The 13,088-nt window shown below is 41.6% G+C and overlaps 1 protein-coding gene across 1 annotated transcript; it reads left to right on the top strand.

The window, feature by feature from the left end:
* The first annotated feature begins 3,489 nt into the window (after nucleotides 1-3,489).
* On the top strand, nucleotides 3,490-12,209 carry LOC308325033 (phosphatidylinositol 3-kinase regulatory subunit gamma-like). The gene is made up of 10 exons (XM_080777411.1): nucleotides 3,490-3,903; nucleotides 6,758-6,869; nucleotides 7,018-7,116; nucleotides 7,330-7,510; nucleotides 7,630-7,755; nucleotides 8,371-8,513; nucleotides 8,688-8,864; nucleotides 9,185-9,259; nucleotides 9,379-9,549; nucleotides 10,019-12,209. Exons 1-10 carry the CDS (start codon nucleotides 3,846-3,848, stop codon nucleotides 10,293-10,295), a joined length of 1,419 nt encoding a protein of 472 aa, XP_080633537.1. The 5' UTR covers nucleotides 3,490-3,845; the 3' UTR covers nucleotides 10,296-12,209.
* Nucleotides 12,210-13,088: the final 879 nt, after the last annotated feature.

Genomic DNA, 13,088 nt, shown 5'->3' with positions numbered 1-13,088 from the left:
ATATCTCCCACTCTGCTCATTCACTTTTATCACTGTCAGCCCCAGGAATGTTTTATTCCTTATTCTGGTCAGACTTAATTAACGATTTACATGCATTTCTTTATTTATGTTAGATAATATCACAATTTAAATTAAATGTTTTTATGTAAACCACATTGGCATCCCTATTTTGTGAACATTTGTCAAAAGTTATTTTTAAATTCAAAAACTGAAAAAAATTCAGTTCTAGCTACTACCTATTTTGATGTCCCGTGTGTATCGTAGGCAGAGATCGCAGAGAGTCTGCAAATGCAATTCAACCATAATGCCAATAGTTGCAAAGTAAGTAAGTACAGTATTTTAGACATTACGTTGGCCCATGTTCTATTACAATTTAGGCATTTAGCAGACACTCTTAATCCAGAGCGATTTACAGTAAGCAAGAACAGCACAAGGGGATACATCAAATGCATAGAAATAGTCATCTTGGATCAGTAAATCAAGAACCTATCAACTGTCTAACAGTAGAATATCCGTACATTGAAACTATAAATTATAATCATAAAATAATTCCAGTAGAATATCCGTACATTGAAACTATAAATTATAATTATAAAATAATTCCAGATTAACAATGACCTGGCATCTGCCTACATAACATGCTATCTAATATTTTAGCCTTTGCATACGCCTGCAAGGTCGTCGAGGCTAGGGCTAAGGTGGAGTCTGAAGAGGTGAGTTCTATGTACTGCATATATTGTAAATCAGGTTTTATGTACAGTATACTAAAATGCTAGATACATCCTTGAACATACTGTACGTACTGTACAAAGGATTGAACCTTGATCTCCCAGTCTCAGGGATGAACACTGGAACCACAAGGCCACTGAGCTTTTATACTATACTACGGTAGGTTGTTAACGTATTCATCCTTCTGCTGCATGAATGTACAGTATTCTGTACATCTTTGGTCACTAATTTATTCAACTTTTATTTTATGTATATTCAACTCTATTATAAACTTTTTTATTCACATCGTTTCTTTTCTCTGTATATACTATAATATAGTATATACAGAGAAAAGAAACGATTATAGTCTGCATCATTTCCTAAAATACCCTGCCTCAGTAACAAGGGAGGCACAATAAAAACATTGTACGAGATGTGCATCTGATAGGCTTTTATAGACCCTTATGGGTCTATAACTCTAAGCAGTGATTCTTAAAGTGGGGTCGTGGTGTGGGGACCCCAGGGGTCCCTGCAGGGGTTCCATGCTCTGTTGAGTCTGCCACTTCAGACAGTTCCTTTTTAGGCCCTGGCTGGACAGAGCGAAGAGTCATCTTACTGATGGGAAAAAGGAATGCTGGAGGCAATTATGTCCCTGCCTCGGCGTGCCTTGCTGTCCACGGGTCAAATGTGTGTGTGTGTGTGTGTGTGTGTGTGTGTGTGTGTGTGTGTGTGTGTGTGTGTGTGTGTGTGTGTGTGTGTGTGTGGGGGGGTGGGGGGGGGGGGGGGGCGCCTGGACACCAACAGAGAGGGACCTCTGACCATGCAGGCCTTGTTTCAAGCATGCATACCCTAAGGAAGGGACTGTGGCTGTTTAAACTACAACACAATGCAGTTCTGTGTCTAGACTGGAAAACAGCATGTGCGTTAGTCCATCCCTATAAAAGCCTCGGTGCCCAGGCTTTTATTTCAGCTCAAAGTCCATCCCTAACCGTATGAAGATAATTGTAATGGCTGTATGAGTAGGAGACTAAGGAGAGACACGATGACTCAACTTAGATTCAGCGTTTCGTTGTTCTCCTATATAACACACCTGCCGTTGACACTTGACAGAGTCCTCAGGAGCAGTGGTTCAGGGTCCTGAGGTTTAACAATACCTATCTTATACTAGATTTGATTTGATACTAGATTAGCTTGCTGTAGCTACTCTTCCTGTAGCCCAGACTGCCCAGTGAGGTTTCACTCTCCCCATTTTAATCTCCCCACCTAATACAGAGAGTTGTAGAATTATGTTAACAAAAATATTCTCTTATGTCAGACTCTTTAAGTCCCTTAAAAAGTATTTTCAAATTGGGGTCCATGATGCGTATCAAATGGTGGTCCTTGACAGGAAAATGTTTGAGAACCACTGCTCATGTGGGAGACGTCAGACCAAATCCGTGTGGCGCTCAATCAGGCATTTTTGCAGTTGAACATGTCTGACAAGCTCAACAAGAACAACACATGCTTGCCAAATATATGAGACTGTTCACACCCTGTCCACAGTGGCAAAACTCTAGAATCATTCTCTCAGCCTATATATTGTATCATTATTGTTACTTCATTAAAACAATTGCCATTTTTACTACTATGTATTATGCTATTAGAATTGTTACTGTATGGCACTTGGTTGCTTTACAAAAAAAACACTACCTGCCATGGTATTTTAATGCTTTACTAGTGCCTGCACACTGTCGTCACTTATGCAAATGCTATTTATAGAACAATGTTTCGGTTAACAGACCTTCATCAGGTATCTATCTAGCTAGATAGACTACATTACAGATAGAACAGCTATATATGGATCTGCCTATCTAGTTGATTAAGATTATGTTATCTTAGTGTGATATTCACAGCACAGTAATACAAGGCAGATATACAGTGGCAGAGAATACTTTGGCTACTTATTAGTAAGTATAGTAGCCTTGGAACCAACGGTTCCCCTGCAGCCCATGTTCTGTTTCTGTATAGCATGAAGCAGCTTGATGTAGAAGCACATCCCCTGTCCATGATGTGTAGAAGTACACCCCCTGGACATGACGCAGACAGGGACCTATCCCCAATCCAACCCTTGATTCCATGCAAGCAGGAAGGCATTGGGTTGGGTACCTTTTTTATAGACTTTGGTGATATGACTCAGCCGGGGATTGAACCCTGGCCTCCAGTCTCAGAACGGACAATCTAACCACAATACTGAACAGGACACTGAACTATGGCTATACTTTCATGTAGGCCAGCATGGGTTATGGCCTGGGTATCAGAAAAGCAATGCTTTTAACAAATAAAAAACACCCTTTCGTGCTATTCAGATTAGATTGACATATTCAACGTTAGATGATAATTTGGAAAGAAAGGTTGTTTTTATATTTGGCTTGAGTATTTCCATTCATACAATAGTTGCTCAGCAGTTACAGTGCAGTGTGAAGCTTGAGGAGAGAACTGAATGAAACGACCTGGACTGTACCATCACATTTTAGGGGGGGGGGGGGACTACTAAAGTAACTAATGCTCTAAGTAAGTATCTGTTAAATGAAAATGTATACCATACGACCGTGTTGTACACTACAGTTATTACATAAATGTGACGTAGCATTTTGTCATTTAAATGTTTAACCGCATCCTGACTCCTATATGCATATCTCAAGGGGAAAAGCCCCGTGTCTGACGGTAGGTTGGATCTGCCCCAGATCGGACAGCCCTTTAAAGTCTGTGTGCACTTCCTAGATGAAGTGAAGTAGAGCTTCGTCGCACGGGCCGTGCACAGTCTGACACGGCACGGCACGGCACGGGACGGCAAGGAACGGAATGACAATCTTTTCCACTTAGAACAATTTAGCCCCAAGTTATGTTGAGAGCACACGCTTGGAGTTTGGGACGTTTTCTCAAAGCCAAATCAATGCGTTTTTCTTGTCATCAAAGTCTATTGTTGTACTACTGGCGTATAGCCCACAGTACGTGGCGTCTCCGATCGTATTAAAATACGTCTATTCTTTTTTTCTCCTTTTTTGTGTGCAAAAGAACGACGGCTCTGCGTCGAAACGCTGGAGGACAACGAATCTTGGGAATATTATCTTGTTTAGTTCTTTATTTTTTATAACGGAATGTTTAATCCTCCCGAAGTTTTATTCTCCTACGTCGAAATGGATCAAGCAGCCCCAGGTAGGACTATAGTCAGAGTCTGCAGCCATTGTCTGGTGAGCTGTGTGTGCACCGTGCAACAAGACAAAATAACTAAATGTGTGTTGTTGTTTTTGCTTTCAAACATTTATTTTTCTTATTTTTGCATGATCACATTTAATGTAATGTGGTTGACACGTGCCATAATGTTGCACAGGTGTGTGTATAACGGGGTTATAACAGCCTGGGTCTTTTGCCGGTGGTGGCATTGCATTGCCCAGGCATGCATAGCGCAATTCACTTGCCGATTACGTAATACCCTTCAGGACGAAGGAAGGCGCAGTGGTCTTGAGAGCCGAATTTATACTCCAGTCGTACGGCGGTGTCGCTCGCCGAAAAAAAGAACAGATCTGCAAACTAACAACGCGTCTCATCGCGACGCGTTGTTAGCTTGTAGATCTGTTCTTTTTCCTCTCTTTTTTTCTCCCCTGGACGAGCGACACTCTTGTACGATCGGACTAAACCACACGATTCGATTCGAAGCTTTGCGCTGTTTCTTTGTGCCGTCATCATATCTGTGACTGTGTGTGAAACTTATGGGAAACAACAGACAGTGCATCTTTTCTTTCTTACAAAACAATCGAGTCTAACATCATGACTTCGAGCTAGTATTCGAAATAACGCTGCTCTTTTGCGTAGACGGTTGTTAATTAGTGTTGGGGAGTTGCATTAATACGATGCCGCAATGAAACGACTGCTTTGTTCTCCGCTTGCCTGCAGCCGACCCGACCGTGGCTCATTTGCTTTGAAAGTAGGCTACAGGCAAAACTGGACCAGACAGCCCTGTGTCTCATGACTTAAATCTGATATTTTATCACATTTATGTGCAGTTGACATCGACAACTTCGCCATTTTCATACAACGTATTAACAGGCCCATTATAATATAGCTATACCAACATGTATTTACGAGGCATTCCTCTTTCTTCACCATTTTCATGCAACAATGTAGGCTGACATGCATTTTTATTATAAATATATGACGTTAATGTGTCTTGACCATTTTCACCGTAGCCTAAATCTCTTCACAACTAGCACAGTGCATGCATTTGAGATAGTAATGTCCCTTCACGATTCCTCTTCACAAATGTCATGCATGTTTCATAACAGTCAATGCATTGGATATTATAACATCTTCATTCAGCACTTGGATAGTGGGTCTTGGACTGGTATTGTAATGTCCAATATATTGGATAGCCTAATTGTCCGATTTCGCCATATACCATTTATGATGAATTGAACATGGTGGACCCTATTGTAAACAAGTGTATAATGCTTTATGGTGTGGTCCACAGTTAACAGTTTTGTATTGAGTTGTGCTGGAAATGTAGGTAGCCTACTGTAATCTGTTAATAAATATTTCAATCAAACCACCAGTCCAGGACCTATAGCTATTGGCCATATGGCCTGCTGTATGTTCTTCAAAGCACCCACAGTAAAAGTGGACTAGGCCTACTGTGGGCCTACTGTACTGTATGATTGATCCTAGAAAAAAGTTGTGATCCCGACCCAGCCAGCAGTATTATGGCTCTTTTCTGTGTCCAGGTGCGAGCAGCTTTCATGTGCATGTGGGTTTTGGCCCCCGGTGTGGTTTTCTTTGGGCAGCACTCAGGAAGGATAGGTGTGCAGATGGAATTTTTTTGCTGAGTTTAGTAGTCCGCTGGCTTTCGTTTTATGCGCTTCCACGGTGCCGTTGCACCTGCCTTTTGTTTATTTTAAGGTCAGAAAAAAGGAAAGAGCGGACGGACGGAGAAACCCACATTTTCTCCTCTCTGAGGCTGCTCCTGTGTTCTGCTAACGGCCCCATGAAAGGCACTTTTGTCCTGCAGTGAAATATATCGGCCCTCTCACCTCCTTGATGCGGTTTGGCCCCTTTCATTTTTGGAAAACGCCAAAGCCCGATTCATCCCGCTTTATTATGCTTCCTCGTACGACGGTGTCACGTACACATAACAATATAGTTTGTAGATCAGATATTTTTTTCCGGCGTGTGACACAGTCATACGATGGGAGCATATAAGCCTACATTATAATACTGATACTCTGTGGTGGTACGACGGTGTCGCTTGCCGGCTAGAAGTGGTTTGCTTAGTGGTTGAAGCATATTCTAGGGCTAGGCTACGTCTTTTGGAGTCAGCACTTTTTGTTTTACTTGGAGTCAGCACTTTTAGTTGTGTTTTAAAGGTTAATCGAAAAACTGAGGATTTTGGAATTGTGAGTTGAGTTATGAGGATATATATATTTTAAATGAGGGGTCTAAATGTGTTTTTCAAAAGCTTAGAGGGATTTATAATGTGACATTTATATATTGAAATAGACTAAGTAACTCTTGCATGTTTGCCACCGAATCAACTAGCTAATTCATATGCAATAGTGTATATGGCCTACTGTCACAGCTAGCTGCACTTGACTGATACAGTACATACATGCATGATCTTGATAATGATTTGGTCAGTGACATCAGTTGGAGACATGCCCGGGCTTGTCAGGAGATTGTGACAAGCCTCATCAAGCAAGGGGTGTGTGTGTGTATGCACATGGGCTCCTGAGAAAGCAAAGGGATGGAATAACACACACACACACACACACACACACACACACACACACACACACACACACACACACACACACACACACACACACACACACACACACACACACACACACACACACACAAGGGCTCATGTTTGCAGAACTTCACTTGAGCAATCTCAAGCAGATCAATATATTTCAGTTAAGGGTGGACCTCTTTCTTAGAAACGGCCATAATGATCCTTTTGCCTTTCTTTCCTTATCTCTCTTCCACCTCTCCTGCTTTCCCTATCTCTAAACCTCAGCTCTCCCTCCTCGGTCAACAAAGCCAGTGTCTTCCAACATGAACAACAACTGCCTTCCTCCACCCGTGTATTCACTGCAGGACGCCGAGTGGTACTGGGGAGATATAACCAGGTAAGGAATCTAACCACACCAGTCTTCCTCGACAAACAGTGGCGGCCGCTGCTGACTCAGTGTTTGCCTTTGTTTTGTTTCGTCGGGTTATCTCGCCAGTGGTCTGTGTTTGATTTGTAACAGCCTTTTGTTATTTTTACCTTTAAAGGGATGAAGTCAACGAGAAGCTCCGCGACACGCCTGATGGCTCATTCCTGGTACGTGACGCCTCCACGAAGACGCAAGGGGATTTCACGCTGACATTACGGTAAGCCTGACAGAGGCAGATGGAACCGGGTTCTCTAGGTACCACACAGCTCAACCATTGACCAATTAATATATACTTATTCTTGTGTTAACGCATAATGTTAGATTCTAATACTATAATGACATGTCCAAAATAGGGACATCAGGTTGAAAGTAGTTAAGTGTCTATCTCGCTTGTCGTTGCATGAACTCTTGTGTTTTTTCACCTTCTCAGGAAAGATGGCCACAACAAGCTCATTAAGATTTACCACCGCGAGAACAAGTATGGCTTCTCCGACCCCCTGACGTTTGGCTCTGTGGTGGAGCTCATCTGGCACTACCAGCATCATCCCTTGGTGGAGTACAACGCCACACTAGACCTGATGCTCACCCACCCTGTTTCACGCTTCCGACAGGTTAGTAAATATAAACATGCAACAAACAAAAGAAATAACATCAATATGAATTTAAGCAAAAAGAGGGACATCACAATTTCGATAGGTAAGATTGAATGGGGTGTTTTTGTTTTTGTCAGGATGAACTGGTGAAGGAGGACAGTGTCGATGTCGCAGGGCGTAAACTGAAGGAGTACCACTGTCAGTATCAAGATAAATCAAAGGAGTTTGACCGTCTTTATGAAGCCTTCACAAAGACCTCACAGGTAAACAAAAATAAAATCTTCCATTAGCTCTGTTTTGGAGATGCCGAATCCTAGCATGTTAATCCAATCCAAGCTATCCACGAGATATCTTGAGGAAAGCTATTATTACCATCTGGGCCATCCACGAGAAACACGAGATTTGATTAAAAAATATTATTGGTACCTTTTTTCGCTTCCATTAGCTTCCGTTGCTAGCCTCCACAGGCCTCCCATTGTAGAAACAGCCTACATGATAATTTGCGGTACACATGCATGCGCGGTTTTTCTGCTCAAAATGGGATGAAGTACCATGTTTGGGGCCTTATAAAACATTAATCCGAGCTCGTGCTAAGGAAATTAATCGTCCGCACGTTGGTACACAGCCTAGAGTGAGGCTAGACTACAGATATGGAGGGCTATCACTTCCGGGTTGGGCGGTTGGGCTCTTATTCTTTGCTTATGTTATGACACGCATTTCACTGGCACTATAGCCTCACAATTCCGCCTATAGTAACAGCATGGAATCGGTTTAATTAGATCTATATTAAATATATGAGAGCATGTCAAGAGAATGTCCCGTAAAATTGTCAAGGCGAAGAGTGGGGAGATCTCTGATGGTTATTCATTGTGACGCAGGAGATTCAGATGAAGAGAACAGCAATCGAGGCATTCAACGAGACAATGATGATCTTTGAGGAGCAGTGTCGTGAGCAGGAGCGTTACGGAGAGGAGTTTGAGAGGAACAATCAATCTGAGGGAGCAGAAAAGGACCTCGAGAGGTACTTGTTTCTGTCACGCTCCATGTTAATTTCCCCATCTAATTGTAGACACATTTTAAAAAGTAGTTCAATCGAGGGACATGTGCAGCTAGACATAATTCTACCACGTCGCCAAGAGTTAAACCCGTACCCTAACCCCTATAGTGACCTCTGCTCTTTAACCCCCTCCTTTAGTTTCCTGATTAACTACGAGAAGCTGAAGTGTCGTCTTGGGGAGATCTATGACAGTAAAGTCCATCTGGAGGAGGACCTGAGGTCCCAGGTAGAGGACTACAGAGAGACGGACAGGAAGATAAACAGCCTGCGTCCTGACCTCATGGAGCTACGTAACATCAGAGACCAATATCTCAAGTGAGTCCTGCCAGCAGGATATGATGTGGGATTGGAAGATAATGCTCAGGAAGATTCAAAGATAAAATAAAATAAAAGTTTTATTGTCTGATAGAAAATCATTTTAGGTTAAGGGGCTCATAAAAACATACACCCACGAATGACGCAAATGCAATTACATTAAAACAGACAATTTATTTTAATATCCGAGACTTCCTGTCTTGGTGTTTGTGGTAATTATCTGTTCATAATATTATAAGCTCATAAAAAGAGTTTAGAGTTATATTCCTTTAAAACTTACAATGTTCTTCCTTTCCCTTTGTAATTTTATTGGATTTCAGCTGGCTGAATCACAAAGGCGTACGGCAGAAACGCATAAATGACTGGTTGGGGATACCACACGACAGTCTAGATGAGTAAGTCATCACTTAATACCATCTACTGTAGAAGTCACAACCAAAGTGTGTGATTGCAAATGGAATATGAAATCATTTAAAAGCTTTTTTTTAAAAGAATATCCTGGTTGTCTTTGCAGCACCTACGTGCTGAAGGGAGATGAGGAGAAGCTGCCGCATCACGACGAGGCAAGCTGGTTTGTCGGTGAACTGAGCCGGACACAGGCAGAGGAGATGCTCCAGGGAAAAGCTTGTGGAACCTTCTTGATCCGTGAGAGCAGCAAACAGGGATGCTACGCCTGCTCTGTTGTGTGAGTAGTAGAGTTTAACAAATTGTGTTAATTTGATTAATGAGCTGATAGACATTTCATAGCTGGCCTTCTTAAAGTCGAGATTAAATGAAAAATGACAGCTAAATTACATGCCTGGTCATATTGTTTTTCAGAAACCTGTTTTGAGAAACGTCCTCGGGTCTTAATGGGTTAATAATAATTTATGCCAAATAAAATACAAAAATGAAACTTCTTTGTAGTCATACTGTATGCTGAAGTGCAATCATGTTTGCTTATTCAGGCCAATCAATCACTTTCAACCTGGTGTCCTTATTTTGGGCAGTCACTATAGGCAACAATTGGCAAATTGCAAATTTACAAGCTCACAACCTGTGGCTTTGCGACATTTTGTGAGCTTGTAGATTGGCTTTTTCCGCACAACAACTTCATACGTATGGGTTAAAGTGGTTAAAAACGCTGACACTAACAGTTTGTTTTTTCTTTTCAGTGTGAAGGACGAAGTGAAGCATTGTATGATTTATAGCACGCCACATGGATATGGCTTCGCAGAGCCATACGACGTTCACTGCTCGCTGAAAGACGTCGTCCTGCATTATCGGCTGAACTCCCTAGCACAACACAACGAAGCCCTGGACGTACGACTGTCGCACCCAGTACACGCCAGCGTCCCGGCAACCTCCTTGCACCAGCGTGCAGAGGAACACAAACTCTTACAGACTCAAAAACACACAGCGGGGCTCCCGCCAGCTGCTCCAGAAATGTAGTCAAGACAAGACGGACAGACAAAAGGACATGTTTACTGTATCCTACGAGCGCTACTGCATCGATGGGGCATTGTCGGTCGGCTGAGAGGAATGTGTGAAATTTGCACTAGAGTGATTCCAGCGGGGTTTTGTGAATGTGATTTCACAAGATTGAAGCAGGGACCAGAACTTGAATGTCAGCTTGAATTTCTTTCCTTTTTTTCCCTCCATTCAATGAGACGGTCTTCTTACGAGATATTTTTTACTCCATAAACCATTTGTTTTAATGGACGTCTTCGCAACGGGGATGTTAAAAACTAAACACACATGAAAATATGCTGACTCATGTCGGGTGCTACGCTTTCTTTTGACTTCCACTTTTTACATTTGGATGGCTCAAAAGTACTGACATCGCTGACATCGTTGCAGATGACCCCACCCCGTCCTTGGCCCTGGATAGATTATATTAGATTGTGAGAAATTTGAATGTGTCATGTATATATTGGGTTGCTGAAGAATTTGTGTGTTCATGAGATAAAATGGTGCTGTAAAGAACATGATTCTGTCATACAGGTTTGACAGACTAAACCATTTTGGGGGCAAAAAGGCCACACGTGAACACGTGTATGGCTGTGGTGGCGCTTGGCCACATTGCCACATTCTTCACAGTCACACACAGTGGATTATTATGTAGCATTAACATCCTGTAGAATACCATTGTGAAAGCATACTCAATATTATACCCATTGACCAAAGCACTTTTTAGTGAACAAAAGTACATCCCTGTTTCGACCCTTAACCACTTTAATCCTGACGTCACTATTTTGGGCATGTCATTATAGAAGAAAATTTAAATTTTAAATAGCAAAAATGGTCGATCTACAAAGCTCACAACGTTGTGAGCTTGTAAATCAGCTATTGGCGTTATTCGTCATATGACGAAGCATATAGGGCTCAAGTGGTTAATTATGTTTGGGTGAAGAGGGGCAATTTGTGTACACCTGCTGATGTGCTGATCAAACCATAATCTGAAGTACTGTACTGTATGGTATATTCTGTTACTCAAAGAAGTATAAGCTTTTTGTATTCTATATATATTTTTTCTATAAACAGGCCACAGAAGATGAAAGCTTGAAGAAAGTGCAATCCAACAGTATTTCTCTTGTTGCAGCGTTTGATGATTATGATGATGGTGGTGGTGGTTGACGGTGATGCTGTTATGAGAGGTTGACATTCGCCACAAAAATGCACTCTCTTTGGTGGCGTCGGTATGATGTGACCTCTTAAGCCTAATTTTATACTTTGTCGCTCGACGGTGGCAACCGTAGAACATAACAGATTTTCAAGCGAAGAATCGCTTGACAACCAAGTTATTTTTGCCGATCGACACCATCGTGCAGCAAAGTAAGAAAGAGGCTTCCTGTTTGTGTGAACTGCCAGAGGTCCGGGAGTATCCTGCCTCCATTACTTGAACTGTGGCATTGCTCGAGCTATGAATGTTTTTCATGACATGCAGCCTACATAGCTTAACCACATGAACCCTAGCGTCCCTATTCTGGCCATATCATAATTGGTGAACATTCGGCAAAAATAGCAGATCTGCAAGCTCATAAATCGACACATTGTGAGCTTGTAGATCTGCTATTTTCACTATTTGACGTACAACAAAGTATATAGGGTTTAGGTGGTTAAGAGGAAATGAATCCATGTTGATCTTGGCACATTCTTCAAGTTTGAGGACAATAGATACTCTGTATGGAGAAACTGTAAAACTCGCTTTTGTGGTTGTTTGACGGAAGGTGTTTTAACCTCTCTTATGAAAAACTCCACTAGAGGATTGAGGAAACTCCTTGGGTGAAGCTAAGCAATGTGAGATTCTGACCTTTTCTTGCCGAAAGACAATAAACTGATGAGGGTTTTGTCAACTTAATAGTATGTGTTTCCGGGTTGTTGTTTTTTAATAAGAGTATATATAGTATATGTATTGCGCACAGCCAGTTTTGGCTTGTGTAAAACATTGTCCGAGTACGTTACTTATGTGCAACACGTTTTACAAAAAATATTTTGTGGGCTGTCCCCCCCCTCCTCGATTAATTGTTTGAATGGTCGACAGTTGAATAGGCATTCCTTTAGTCGAGGGCAGCACGAGAAGTTAACTCAATTTAATTTAGACCGAATTATTATTTCTAGCTACAGAGCACTGAAATGCAAGTTTATTAATGCACGGGAATAAAAACAATATACTGTATACAGTATATTGTATACAAATTCACTTATCACATTATACTCTCAGCCAATTAAGAGTTAGATGACAATGTATTGATATTGTGATATGATACTAGACATTGTCTGTGATCTTTGGATGTAACAATATGGCACAAGTATTGTTTTTGTTGTCCTGTTGACGGTAAATTGTACTTCTCTGCCATTTTATTATTTGCCTTACCTACTTAGGTTAGGCATAATATCTTTGTTTTAAAAATATTTGTGTAAGGACCAATAGTCCCTACTCAAAATAGCATTGTCACAACATCAATATTTAAGTATTTAGTGCAAAATATTGGTGATTCTTTTCCATATTGCCCAGCCGTAGATGACAAGACATAATTACACTGATTACAATGGGAGGCAACTGATCATGCGTGAGTGCACAGATAATTTTAGACAAAGCTGGAGAACTAATCACTACCAGATAACTAACCCATATTAAAATTGTGTGCGATGAGGCCGCTGTCATCCAGTGGGCTTAGCTTTGGGTTGGTGGTGATAATCCTGTCGATGAGATGAGCCGAGTGAGTGCTCCCAGACTCATAC

Source organism: Protomyctophum bolini (genome assembly GCF_963924005.1).
Source record: "Protomyctophum bolini genome assembly, chromosome: 12".
Taxonomy (NCBI): Eukaryota; Metazoa; Chordata; class Actinopteri; order Myctophiformes; family Myctophidae; genus Protomyctophum; species Protomyctophum bolini.
This window is presented reverse-complemented; position numbering and strand designations above follow the sequence as displayed.